The following is a 14,554-nucleotide window of genomic DNA, read 5'->3' as shown; positions in this document are numbered from 1 at the left end:
AAATGGTTTTCCATATCCGACCGACCCTGCTCGCACGACTTTGGACAAAAATGTCATCGAGATAAATCTGAGCATACAACAACTATAACAAAATTAACACCCTTGCTCCCCCCCACAATTGCACATGCTTCTCTTGATGAGGGTCAAGCTGCTCTAAAGGCCCATGGAACATCACAGGGATATGTGATTGCTGCCAAATGTGTGCAAAAATGGTCTAATTTACACATTTGCTACTTCTAGATTCTCTACTGGATCTATATCTACATGTAAAACTGTGTGGCATGTACGTCCATTGTACCCTGACTAGGAACACCGTCTACAGCGTCGACGAGGTGCAGGATTAGCATCTGCATCTGCGAGCTCAAACGCGGATGGCAAGCGGCGTGTTGACCCTGTTGGCCGACCTCGCGTCTCTGCTCGCACAGAATCACTGACAACAACATCACTGGAGACCGCAAGCACACGCTCAAGAAGCATTCTTACAGCTGCGTTCATTTTCTTTGACCAATCAGAAGCACAATTTTATGTACCTCACCTCTAACTGTAGCCATCAGAAGGGTGGATTACAGCCAATCAAAATTAATTTGGGGGGTGGATGGTTAACGTTTGGGTGGTGGATGGATAACGTTTCCTAAGAATAAATCGTAAAAATGCTTACAAAGCTTGGAAGCAGTGTTATATAGTGTGCATACGTCACGGGCATTTATTTTGTTATGCGTTCTGATTGGCTATAATTCGAACGTGGCGGTACACAGCAAGGGGAAGAGGTACCTATAGCGCTGGCCTAAACGTTACCGACCTCAGTGGTCGAGTGGTTAAGCACTGGAATTGGGACCGGGAGGTATGTGGATCGATACCCGCGGAAGGCGGTACGATCACACATCGCCGGAGACACCGAAAATATGTTGTGATATTTAATTATTTAATTTTCTAGAAAAAAGCTCAATTATCAATCCTTCTTCGAAAAATTTAGCAAAATTATACTCTTTCCGACTGTAGATAGCCTAGGCCATCTATTGATATGGCGTTAAGTAATAGATTGTAACAAGGCAGCCCGTTAGGTAATTATTATTATCTATACCAGGAATAATAAAAAATAATAAAGAGTAGCATCTCTATAGAAATTACTGTCAATATTACCATACATAATGCCCCTCCGAGCGTCTGGAAGTGACGTGATAATTCTGCTAACAGTTGCTAAGGGTCTTTATTGTTAGACACACGAGGTCGATAAGGAAAAAATAGAATTGAATTTATTTAGCAATCTCTGCCTCCATGCCTTGTGCTTTCACAACCAGCCTTGCTAAACGTAACCTATTCAAATCCGAGAATGGGCGATTAGCGCCAATTTCGTAACGGTCCATTCGAAATCAATAATTCGATGTACTCATCCTTAGTCGTCGACTCGACGCCTCATTCAACCAAACAACCCCAAATCTAGCACAATCCAACAAGATCGCGCAGCTCCGTAATTCTTGGCGCCGGGAGTGACTTGATCAGCAGGCCAGCCTTAATCAATCAAGATATCACGTACTCGGGCTTGACGAACCCCTTAAAAGCGTTATCGAATAAATTTAACCCGTATATCCACGCGTTTTGCGCTTGCCATGCTGTCTTCAGATTCCAGCTGCCTGATCGCGGCTGGTTTGTTCATCATTATGCACATAAATTATGCCACTTTGAAACCAAGCTCGCACACCAGCACCCAAACCAAAAAAGCTCACGTCCGACATGTGAGGCATACTTAAACTTCGCCTCCATAGTTATCAGGGACACACCTGTCTGTTTCTTACAGACCCAATGCATGATTGCACCATCCGTAGTAGCAACGCCACCGCTTTCTGACATCTATCATCTTTGTCTGCAGCGAAGTCAGACTCGCTCCAACAGCTCGAAACGATAGTGTTGTCCAAATTATTGGTCACATCCATCCCCAGAATCAGTGTCTTCGTTTGCTTGAGGGTCGATTGGTAAGCTTCCAGTTGCTCCCGGTTGGCTGGTGTGTACGCCGCGTTGTCCTATGCACCGCAAAGCTGATGTCCGGTCGGGTGCAGTCGGCGATCCACAGCAGGCTTTCAACGAGCGACGGGATATCCCGCACTGTTGGTCCCCGCATTCGGTCACATGCTCGAAAAGCTTTGCATCTTTGCAGTCTGCATCGTAGCTCTTGTCACTGATTGGTCTATGCACACCATTATCTACAGCGAGACCAAGTTGTTCCAAAAGCTCTTTATTGCTGCGTGTTACTTCAACGTGCACACATCATTTTTATCCAGCTCAATGCGCATACCAAGAAATTTTCGTACATCCCCGAGGTCCTTAATCGACAAGGTACCCAAAGACAAACAAATCCTGAATCAGCGCGATAGAGATGCTGTTACCAGCAAATCATCAACGTAGACGCGAACGGTTGTCATATGGGATGTTAAACGCTTTGTCTACAAGCACATTCCAGTCGTACATCGCGCAAAACCAGCTTCTTCCAGTTTATCATGCTTTAGCCGACTCCATAATCTGCCGGTCTGCTTTAGCCCGTACATAGACTCAACAAGTCGTAGAGCCAGTCCTTTTTCATTATCCACGACAAAGTCCTTAGTAACTCTGTCAGGAAATTTCGTTCCTTGTGAAAAACGAGGGAAATATCCATGTCCTTGTCCATGTCTGCCTTAATGTAGGCGATGGGAAATCTCCGTGCTTTCTCGGCACTTCCCGGCGACGCGCATAAACAAGAATGACCTTGACAGTGCTTAATAATATGACCGCCGCAAACGTAAGTCCGTAATCAATGCCGAAAAGATGCTGGTTGTGTATAGGCTACGAGCCTGGCCTTGAATTGTTCAATGGTGCCATCGGGGTTTCAAACACATTTGATGTGCAAAACGTGACTGCCCTTGGGTGGCACTACCACAGGCCATACTTTATTCTTGTCCAAGACATCGAGCTATTCCTTGATAGTAATGATCGACTTGTCCTTTTGATTGCTGCACATAGTCTGCCCATAGTCCTCCGGGTCAGCGTATCTTACGCTGTTTATCACAGCTGCGAGCTTGTCGATAGGGTCTAGTATGTGTTTCCTCACCTTAAACCTTCTTGTTTGCCTTTTCTCTGGCTGCACGAGTACCATAAGCATCGCGCGTTCAAAAATGTCTTCGTCTTCGGGCTTTGTACACAATTCCGTTTCCATCTCGTTTACTGGAGTGATCAATCTAGTCGCTGTATCTTCACCTTCGAGAAGTGAACTTCTTAGCTGGTCGTTTTGTGTAGACGTGAATTTCTCAATATTCTGGACATGCTGAGATGTCCGGAATATCGAGAAACTCACGTCTACACAAAACGACCAGCAAAGACGCATGGTCTGTATATACAGATCATGCGTCTTTACGCACGGCCGAAAACAGTCCACAGCTCTCGCACAGAATGGCGAGATGGTTGTCTTTCTTCGCGGAGTATATCCTCTCCGTAGAGTATAAATCAGGACGACTTAATGTTGTCGCTGATGCCCTTGTGCGCCAGCCCGATTTTAGGCTGACTGCGCAAATCAACAATGAGTATAAGGCTACTAGTGCAGCAATAAGTGCTCCGAGGTCAAGATTTCTTGACGACGTCAGAAGATCTTTTCACGAAGATAAAGCTCTTAAAGGTTTGTTGGATCACCTTATGAATCCATCAACTATCCTTGAACGGTTGGTCGGAATTGTACCGATCTCGAACAGATGGAAACATGATTTACTGTAATACGCAGCCATTGCCGGCGACACATCTCGTTTCGTCATCGCCACCCATAATGATTTGCGCTTACGAATCATGTTTGAGTGTCACGTTACACCAATAAGATGGCTGAGAAGTCTTATCTCACGGTAAACCGCGATTTATACTGGCATCGCCCGTATGAATTCGAGCGCAAGTACATACGTGTTAGCGAAGTTTGTCAGCGGGTGAAGCCTAGTTCTTCATCCCGTGCTCCGTTACGAACTCTGCCTGTTCCGGCAGAGTGTTAGCAGTCCCTATCAATGATCTTCGTCTGCGGGTTTTCCGAAGACGTCCACAAAAAAAATAGTATTCTTGTGTTCGTAGATCGATTCAGCAAAATAATCACTTTGTTGCAGTGGCGGGGTCGATCTTGCCGAAGGCTGTGCTTGTGTCTTTGCTGACTCAATATTTTTTGACTCTACGGATTACTTCATGAACTGACTTCGGATCAAAATCCACGATTCACGGCGGCGTTTTAACAATTTGTGTTCAAATTACGTGGAACACTGAAAAAAATGTCAACGGTTGACCATCCTGCCACAGATGTCAAACAGAACGTGCAAAACATATCCTCGAAGAGATACCTTGCAGATACTTCCAATCTCCTACGAATTGGAGCGAGTTCTTGCCAGTGGTAGAATTTGCGGTCAACAATTTAGTGCATGCTTCTACAAAGCATATACCATTTTTCGTGAATGCTTACGCCATCCACATATACCTACCTTGTTTGAGAGTTGCTCTTACTTAAGGGGAGAAGGACTCGTTCGTGCAAGGAACAATATAGCTCTTGCTCATCACGCATTGACTTAAGAGTTAATGCGAAGGATACCATAGGTAATTCAATTAACATCTAAGAGGACAAGCTCAGTAATTGGGATAACGCCATTGCTAACCTTGATAATAATGATTCTGATGAACTCGGCATCAAAAACAATACATTTAATGAGAACAATAATATTAGTGAGAACAATAATGCTCTCACCAAAGAGGAAAATAACATCAACCATGTCCGTAGTGCGCACAGGCACAATTAAAAGATGAACCAAACGAGTCAGCAGCAGAATTACTGCTGGCTCGAGAAGCAGTGGTCCGTTTCTTACAAAATTCCATCGCTGATGCGGTAGACCGACAGAAACGAAACTCTGACAAAAATGGTAGAGCAAACATACTTTCATTTGATGTTAATGATATAGTCCTCAATTTGGATAAGAGATAGAATTTCAATTTTGGCATAATTTGGCTTTAACGACACTAGCCCTGAATTTATTGGATATATTAGACCTCAACTGCAACGCGTAGGATGCGTACGCATCCTACGTTTTACGTTGAACGTCTCCGCCCGTGCCATCAGTATGAGGCTGATTCTGGTTTCGAATCATACCGGCACGGTCTAAGGCATCCGCCAAAGTTTTTCCGGACACAGTCTGGTTCTCACGGACCAGAAGTAACACTACCTTTTCAAGGTTGAAATCGCTTAAAGAGCTATCACCAGCTCGTCTCGAAGGGATTGATGCGTACCATTGTTCGCCAGTTGATCAACCACAACTTGCGCACGGCTAAACCGTTCTCGACTAACATTGTCGAACGTCGAACGTTCACCAGTCAATACCGGAGGTCATGACCCAAGTCACGGTGATGACTCGGTTTCGACGTGTGAAACGAACCAGCCCCCCCCCTCCACATCTAATGACGGATTCGAGGGGTGAGAAGGGTTTTCTAGTCAAACACTTCTTGAACCACCGCGAGTTAATGGGGTCCAAACGTGTTATCTCGTTTGTTAGCGAGAGTGCATCATAGCTGGGCGCTTCATTCCAAACTAATGATGGACGTTCCGGGTCTCGTTCAACAGTACAACGAGCCCATCCTCTTCCTCAGGTCCAACGGAAAACAAGCGCTTCCCGTGCTCACATAAGAATTGTAATCTCTCAATCCCTTCGCCCATATAAGAAGAGATGCACGTCTTCCGATTAGGTTTTTTAAGGGAGTTTGCCTCCTTAGGGGTATGGCCTGCTCCCCTAGAGCAGTCTGATGAATGGGTTCGATCAGATCCACATGCGTTAACAGGATATCTTGTGCACAGCAGTAAGTACTTTCAGCAGAATGCTATGTGAGTGACTAATTATGCCACAGGGGCTTCGTAATGCCCCTGCAACATATAACAGATGTGTAACCAATCTGTTTAGATCGGTGCGGGATTTTGAACCAAGTTATTTTGATGACGTCTTTTTTAGCGGAGCCATGGACGGATTGTTGGACGTTGAAGCACTTCGTACCCACGTCCTATTGGTTCTTACACTTATAAATAGGCTGCTAAGAACCTATTTGTTCTCAGGAAATACTATTGCCAACCGAATATCGACCACGCACTTGTTGTCTGTGACAAGCACGCAGATCTGCATGACTTTGCCACTTCGCAGATCACGCAAGAGCTGTTTCGGTTCTAGCGTTGGCAGTTGAGTTATCTACGAATTAGACTTCGGAGGCGCTATCAGATAAAGGTTATAGCGACTTACTTGATCCGTTGTTTATTAAGTAATCAAATAACTCCATTTCCTATAAGGAGCTTATACCTGGCAACCTTTAACTACAGGTTTCCGGGGACGTAATCCCTCAAAATATTGGGGACATAATCTCTCAAAAATATTTTGGAGAGTAACCTCCCCAACTGCCTCTAGCTATGGTTGCAATACCACAGCGAGATCCTATACGCTCGACTCTCCAGTCGACCTAAGACTTTTGCACTGTCTCTTATAGACAGGCGTCTCAATGTTTTGGGATGTCGCTTTCGTAGCAAGCATCCTTGTTCATACTGCCAACTGATTTGTGTGGTCGAATTTCGACGCTGCCTGTGCTCGTGCACAGACGTCGGGAAATCGCTTCACAGTGTAATGGGTAGCCACACTGAGGTCTGCAGTACCGAACGACATGTGAGGCCATCCCACACGCTTGCGGGCGCTCCAAGACGTTCACCAGATGACCATCTCATGAACGAGAGGCAGGCATCGGCACGGTTTGATGCTGCCAGTTTATGCATGGCTCGTATTCCTGAGCCATGGTAATCTAAGGATGACATCAAATTTGTTATCCGAATCCAGTACGATGAGATCGTCGTCGTACTGTTTACCATTTAAGTGTATTGGATTCCAACACGTTTCTTTACTGTTACAGATGCACCCGTTGCTAGGCGCACTGTCATCCTCGTTAGATGTATCTCTCTCAATGAGTGTCAGTCTGCGATCTTCTAGCGATTGGCGTCGAATAAGTTGCTCGACGCCTCACAATCGATTAGGAACTTTAGTGGCAGTAATCTTGCCCCTATAATTTTAAGGTTATGAGGATAACCTCACCACCTGGGACAAATGCACACAAAGTTACGTGTGAGGAGCTACTTTTGTCAAAAGACCTGCAAATACTTTTGACATTGTTGTATCAGTAGAGCGCTCCGCACCTTCTGGCCCCGACCGTTTGTTACGATCCGCCTCGCCATTGCGATTTTGCAACGGCGTGCGATCCTCGATCTCCGCTATTCGTACCGGGAGGTCGATCGTTTCTCTCAGTGTTTCTAGGCACTGGGCGTGAGGCACTACACTCATATGCGTAGTGGTCCGTCGTTTGAGAACGATTGCATTTTTACAATCGTTTGTAATGTGAAGCAGGGTTTTTCGCTCTATATATACTCCTGGTCCATAAGTTCTGGACCTCCGTTTTCTAGTCGTCTAATTGGCCGATAAGCACCAGAGTGGACGAAATCTTGTGTCAGGCTAAATCATCCTGTTCCGCTATATAGATCGCTTGATCACGCGACTCTAACTCGAGCCGGAAGAAGTGAGTCTTGACAGGGCGGTCTACAAAATCTTCAATAAACACAGTTACCTGCGTTCGTTCATCTATTGGTTGGCTCAGGATACTTACAAGTATCGTGTATGTCGGGCATAAGCGTGTAGATCACGCTTCTCTTCTTCAAATCCATGAGCTCTACTTGAGCTCCGAATTCGGCACGTGGCGGCTTCAAGGTTTGCCTGAGCCGTGTCATACGACCCAAAGAAAATGGATCGTGAAGCTTGAGCCTAAAGACCAAGATTTGCACGTCCGGCTATGTTGGACATGCCAAATTCACTTTCGTCGCATTTCATTGAGACCGCGAGCTGCAATGGCGTTGTCAAATTCGACGAGCCATCTTAGAAGGGAGTCCCTTCGACTGCCTTAAGCTTAAAGGTTCTATCTTTAAGCATTCGAGTTGTCGCAAAGCGTTGGCGCGCTATTGCATATTAATGCTGCTGTCTTAACAGTTCCAGCTGTTTAGCCCCTTGTTCTCTTAACACATCTGTGTGTAGAAGCCTTGCTGGCGAAGCAAGATTCTATTTTCTTGGGCCCAGTTGAGTTGATATTGTATGAACTCGGCTATAGCCGCATGTTGCTCATCTCTTTGTAGAGTGAACAACATGGCGCAAACCGCTGGCCGGCCTACGGCCGAACTCCAACGATCGATCGCTCTCCATTCAAGGTCACTTGAATGAGTGAGCCTTTCACGCGTTGCGTGGAATTTTCTGGAGGGGCTTGAAGGCTCCCTCTTTCTTCATCTAACATGTCCACGTTTAATGAAACCTGCGTAGGCCGTTGAATGGACTAAGTATAAAAAGCGCCTCCTTGCGCACCGCCTTACCGTGTGTTGAAACGATTGACGGTGTTAATTTAAACTTAAATCAACCAATCAACAGAACTGCTGTCTTGTAGCGTCATACAAAATTTAGTATATTGACACTGATAAATCAAAATCTATAAAGATAATATTATATAACTTCTTTATTTATTTCCTCTAAAGAAAATAATATTTTTGTAACAGGACACCTTTACACTTAGCGTTATACATGAGTTTGTATGTGTTCGGCGAGGGGAAAACGAAGTTTAAAATTTCGAAAAAGCAACTCGGATAGTTCAATCTCCCCACCCTCATTACGTCACTAAACACAAACGCACGAACCTTAGTCACGCGAAGATGGCCACCCGGATCGCCGATCGCAGCCTGAGCTTTAGCAGCGGCGAGAATGCGTCCGAGCTATCAAAGCTAGAAATCACGCGCCTAGCACTTGCTCAAGAGCAGAAGAAACGCATTGATGCTGCCGTCGCGCGGGTGACCGGCAAGAAGGAGAGCGGTAAGCGGAAGGGCTTGGCCACATCCGACGAAATCTTTCGCAGTAAAAAGAGCAAGACGGTGATAGACGTAGGAAGTGATCGGGCGGAAAAGAAGAATTCAATAGCTCGTAGGATGGTAGACAGGTTCTCGGCTATGCCAGAGCCCGAGCTCGAGGCTGAAGTCGAGCAGCCGATTCAGGTCACGACGCGTTCAGTGTCCACGCAACAGTTTGTGGCTCGCTCGATGCCGATAGCTGATTTATCAGCTCATGCGCAACGGTATGGCGCTGCGCAGGCTGATATAATTTGTTGGAAATTGACAGACTCGTGAGTATGTTTGTTGATGCATTAGCGAGGAGAGTCCGAAAGTAGAGGAACGTCCCATGCTAAAGAAGCTTGACATTGATGATGCGGAGGAATCAAAGACGGAAGCGAAAGCAGCGAATTTAGCTGCGGAGGACGAGGAGGAAGAAGACGAGGAAGAGGAGGAAAAGAGCGTATGGGATGGACCTACCACGAATTATCATGTAAAACAGCTCGGCCTGGACGATAACGTGGATATTTACGCGCCTGTGGTGCAGCAGCAGTATGATGTGCAACGTGTGCGTGAACGCGCCATGTACATGCCAAACAGCGTGGAAAGCGTCAATGCTGTTAAGGCGTCTGCAGACTCGGAGACCGATTCAGCTGTCGCTTTGAACAAGCCGCTTCACCAGGAAAGTGAGGAGCGTGACGCTGACTTACGGGCTGAAGTAGATGCGAATGTAATACAAGCGCTTCTTGAAGAGCCAGAGGAGTTTGTAAAAGATCCATTTATTGCGATCGATACGGCTTGGACCAAGCGGGTGTTTACTTATTTGCCGCTTTTTATTGTATCAATCATTGTGCTTGTGTCGGCGCTGCTTTTTGTGATCGACAGATCGCAAGAGACATTTCGCTTTTGCGAATTTGACGCAGAAAATTCAGAGGGTACGATATGCTGAAATTATTGTATTATTGTATTCTACGAAAGAAATTATGTGCGCTCATTATTTTTTAATTGTGGATTAAGGATCCGGCGAGATATTAATGTGCGCGTCGTTTCTTCACTTCCAGTCGCTTAGTAAATCCATACTGCGAGAGATTGCAATGTCAATGCAGAAGACAGTGCAATTTTTTTTTAAGTAGGATGGATTAAGGTGCCGTTTATTGTGGGAGTCCGCAGACACTTTAATACGCGTCGAAATCCGCGGAATGTTATACTGGTACAAGCGGCGGTCGTGCCGTATTTATTAGTAGTTTGCATTTTTGCATGTCACAGTTCGTTGACAAATTTAATAATTTACAATAAATTGAATCATCCCTCGCAAGCGGTATGTAGCCATTTGACGTCAGCCAAAGAAAATGGGTACCTGTTGTCTCATACAAATGCCAAGTAGCTAGCTGGCTTTAAGACATGGCATCCAAATCTGTGCTATCGTTTAAGGGCGACCGCGAGCTCGTGACGGAGGCACGCGCTCATGAGCTTGTACGAATGTATGCAGTCGCCGAGGCAAAAGTCCCTCCACCAGCTTTTACGCACATTACACTACGCAACAAGAGCTACACACTAGAGGCGGCGCGGGTAATCGCCGCTTTCCTAAAGCGCCTCGAGACGCTCGGTGCCTTTGAGCATCTTACGAGCGTAGACTTTGCCGACATGATTGCAGGCCGCACGGAGGATGAAGCGCTGCAGGTACTGGCCACTCTGTGCGACGCACTGGGTGCTTTAAAGACGCTGACGTGCATTGACCTCAGTGACAATGCGCTTGGCGAGAAGGGGGTCCGCGCTTGTTTTGGACTATTGCAACACCAGGAGCACCTACAGCATATTTACTTCTGCAATAACGGCATCTCGGCCGCAGCTGCGAGCGTCATTGTCGAGGAGGTGCTATTATTTCGTGGTCCCGACACCCCTACCAAGCTCGAGACCTTTCATTTCTATAATAATATGAGTGGAGATGAAGGAGCCGTAGCGTTAGCTAAAGTGTTGCCACTGGCACCACTTCTTAAAGACCTGCGATTCTCAGCTACCCGTGCTCAGAGAGAAGGAAGTCTGACATTTGCACAGGCTTTGGCCTCGCTCCAGAAGCTCGAGAAACTTGATCTGAGTGACAACACATTCAAGGCGCACGGTGGCAAAGCGATTGCAGCGGCAGTCAAGCGCATGCCCTATTTAGTAGAGATGAATCTCCGGGATGCTTCTATTGAGGATGATGGCTTAATAGCGATTGTCACAGCGCTAATAGAAGCCGGTGCTGTCCAAATCCTTGTAAATTTTGATGTGTCAGGTAATGACCTGACAATCGAAAGTATGCAAGCGCTGGGAAAGATGCTTAGCGTCAGTGCCGCTTTGCGTATCTTACAGTTGGAGGAAAATGAAATTGGATCCAATGGCGCCAAGATAATTGCGAAGGCTTTAGAAATTGGACCACCGCTGCTTGAGCAAGTGGTGGCCAACGTGAATGCAATCGGCGCCTCTGGAGCACTTGCCCTAATTAAAGCTGTTGTTGATAAGCAAGCGTTCGTGAAGCTGAGTATCGATGGGAACCAGATATCAACCAGCGGTGTGGCACACATCAAATCACTTCTTGCGCGAAAGAATAGGGATTACGTATTAGGCTCTTTGGAGGACAATGACGAAGAAGAAGAGTCTGATAAGGAGGATATGGATATCGAGGATATAACGGCGGACTTTGGCAAGGCGACTCTCATAACGGGCGCGAGCTTTGAGTTTAAAAACAAGAGCCGTGAAGTTGTCGACACTACACGTGCCCAGCAATTGCTTGAAGAAGCTGGGATACATGTGAATGATTGTACACCACTGCACTTCAAATCCATTTCGTTGCGTGGAAAGAGCTATACAGACGCTGGCGCAAAAATTATTGCAGATTCGTTCCTGTCACGCCTGCAGAGTGATCTTAAAGTCGTTGATTTGGCGGACGTGATTGCTGGTCGCCCAGAAGATGAGGCACTTTGCGTTCTCTCTATATTGTGTCACGCACTTCGTGGCCATGAGTTGGATGCCATTGATCTGAGTGACAACGCGCTTGGTGAAAAGGGAGTCCGCGCCTGCTTCGACCTTTTAATCCCCCAGCCAAAGCTTCGCCGTCTCTTTTTCTGCAACAACGGTATCTCTGCTGCTGCTGCCAGTGTGATTGCCCAGAAAATAGTACTGCAAAATGGTTTAAATGCCCCTTCGACATTGGAAGAATTTCACTTTTACAATAATATGAGTGGCCACAATGGCTGTGTTGCAGTGGCCAAAGTTCTTGAGCAATGCAAAAAGTTGACAGTACTTCGTTATGCCAGTGCTCGTGCGGGTCCAGACGCGAGTAAGCAAATGGCACGAAGCATCAATAAGCACCTGTATGACCTCAAGTCGCTCGACTTAAGTGACTGCTCGTTTGAAGGTGATGGTGCGACGCAGCTCGCAGAAGCTATTAGCAAGCAACGAAACCTCCAGTACTTAAAGTTGCGCGATGCTTCGCTGTGTGCTGATGGAGCCGTGAAGGTGGTGAAGGCTTTTCTAAGGAGCGACATTCAATTACTGCAGCTAGACTTGTCGGGCAATGAGCTTGCAGATGAAGGCATTGAGGCTCTTGTTCCATTGTTGCAGTCTCAGTCGCTTCTGAAGGTTTTGTGCCTGGACGAAAATGAAATAACTTCTAAGGGTCTGAAGAAAGTAATAGCAACCTTAGGCTCTAACAGCCTTCTGGCTCTTGAGGAATTATCGCTGTGCGGTAACGAAATTACGGCAAAGGGTGCGATTGCTATTGTCGACTCCTTTGTCCCATCTAAGACCGCATTTACGCGTCTAGAGCTAGACGCGAACATGATTTCTGATATTGGCATAGAGTACATAAAATCTTCTCTGACAAAGCAGGGTATGGCTAATATTCTTGGCTCGCTTGAGGAGAACGACGCCGATTTCGAGAGCGAAAACGAGTAAAACACGGATACCTTTGTTCGCAAAGCAATAAACATATTGATCTGTTCTAATTGTCAAACGATCATTTTTCTTAAAGAAAGGGATATGTAAAAATAGTACTCAGTAAGTTGCTTACACTTCAACTAATGTCCTGTCAAACACAGTTGAAAGTGTACCGACAAAAAGTTAGGTGACATAAAGGGAGAGACTGGTGTGGTGAAAGGACAATGACAAGTAGTCATACGATAATGGTCCTGACTGATCAAGGCCGAGAGCCTGTGGCAGTAGATAGCGAGATGATAGTCTAACGGGTGAATCGTTACATGAAATTTTAACTCAAAGGCTGTTAATTAATATATTATCTAAAAGGTAGATAATATTAGAAAAATATTACATTTCGTAGTAATATTCGGAAAGCTTATCCATTGGTAGATATAGGCCATTGTATCTACTGAAACGGGGCACTGCGACTTGTACTGTTTCAGTACAAGTCCACTTCACACTGCTTCAGATGTGAGTGGTGCCTCTCGTTAGGTGACGTACACTGTACGTATAGAGGAAGACTTCTCTTAAGGCAAGTTAGCTTAAGAGTGTAAAATGAAAACTGTATTAATATAGTTAAGTGTCTTGTTAATCTATCTTTGTAAATGTTGTCTTAACTATAAACTAATACTAAACATGTAAATGAATTCTTATCTATCTTATCTCGTAACTCTCTTTGATTACTTCTACAGCTGATTAGTCTGCGGAATAAATAGACATAATGGTCTATACCTATTTATGGATAAGAATTCAGGAAATTACTATTTAAAGTAATTTCCTCCAAATATTATCTACCTTTTGGATAATATTAATTAACAATCTTTTATTGTTAATTTCATGTAACGATACACCCCGTTACATCACCCCTCCCTTAAACGACAATCACTCTGAATGTCATTAGGTGGAGTGGTCGCTAAATGACCACTTAATTTTTAAAATGATTTTGATTGGTCAGATCCATCATTTTAAATTCCATCGCATGAAGGAACAATTCATGCGGGGTGAGGATAGTGTTGAACCTTCGGCTGCGGTTCGTGCAGCCGCGGGTGACGCATTGTTATCTCTTGCGGTAGACGTTCCGTCTACCGTAGTGTCTTCCACTCGCACAACACTTGGTGTTGCGAGTGCACGTGGTGATTCACCACGTGAGTACGACCCCTCTTTAGAGGTCGATTATGAGTGCGAGTCGGACGAAATGGCCGACTCGGGGAGGATGGAACAGTCGCCTGATACCCGTCAGGCGGCTGATTATGAGCCTTCGAATGAGACGGCTCATTCCGATAGACGTGTGAACAGTCTATTTGGTTCCGACGATGAGGATGATCCCTCATCGCCCGTACGATCTTTCGTACGGTCTCCCATACGATCACCTGCACGTGTTTCTGTGCAAGGTGACGACGGTGGCGTAAGCCATCGTAAGAAAAGTCCTCGTGGTACCCCTACCTCAGCGGGTACCACTCAGGGGAGTGATGACAGTAAAATGTCTAATCTCGCCCCTGAAAAGAAGCCGTGGCTTTTGCCAGAAAGGCTCATTAATAGCTTGTCTGGAGAAACTACTCCACACAATAAATATCCTTTATTTATTGCGACAAAGCTACATGGCCTTGATCCCAGCGCGAAGAACTTTCGCGCTGAGGAAGATTTCTATCTCGATGCTTTTCTAAAGCATCGATGGTTTAG

The 14,554-nt window shown here is 45.7% G+C and overlaps 3 protein-coding genes across 3 annotated transcripts; 2 read left to right on the top strand and 1 right to left on the bottom strand.

Annotated features, from left to right (window-relative positions):
• Positions 1-303: 303 nt before the first annotated feature.
• CCR75_005905 (uncharacterized protein) lies at positions 304-495 on the bottom strand (the record flags this gene model as incomplete). The annotated part of the gene is made up of 1 exon (XM_067963979.1): positions 304-495. One exon carries the CDS (start codon positions 493-495, stop codon positions 304-306), a length of 192 nt encoding a protein of 63 aa, XP_067814680.1.
• Positions 496-8,712: 8,217 nt separating this feature from the next.
• On the top strand, positions 8,713-10,232 carry CCR75_005904 (uncharacterized protein). Its single transcript, XM_067963978.1, has 3 exons — positions 8,713-9,162; positions 9,236-9,852; positions 9,935-10,232. The coding sequence occupies exons 1-3, from the start codon at positions 8,747-8,749 to the stop codon at positions 10,048-10,050; spliced, it is 1,149 nt and encodes a 382-aa protein (XP_067814681.1). The 5' UTR covers positions 8,713-8,746; the 3' UTR covers positions 10,051-10,232.
• An 86-nt stretch (positions 10,233-10,318) lies between these two features.
• Positions 10,319-12,903, top strand: CCR75_005903 (uncharacterized protein; the record flags this gene model as incomplete). Its single annotated transcript, XM_067963977.1, has 1 exon — positions 10,319-12,903. The coding sequence occupies one exon, from the start codon at positions 10,319-10,321 to the stop codon at positions 12,851-12,853; it is 2,535 nt and encodes an 844-aa protein (XP_067814678.1). The 3' UTR covers positions 12,854-12,903.
• Positions 12,904-14,554: the final 1,651 nt, after the last annotated feature.

The sequence above is a fragment of the Bremia lactucae genome, linkage group LG10 (genome assembly GCF_004359215.1).
Source record: "Bremia lactucae strain SF5 linkage group LG10, whole genome shotgun sequence".
Taxonomy (NCBI): domain Eukaryota; phylum Oomycota; class Peronosporomycetes; order Peronosporales; family Peronosporaceae; genus Bremia; species Bremia lactucae.
This window is presented reverse-complemented; position numbering and strand designations above follow the sequence as displayed.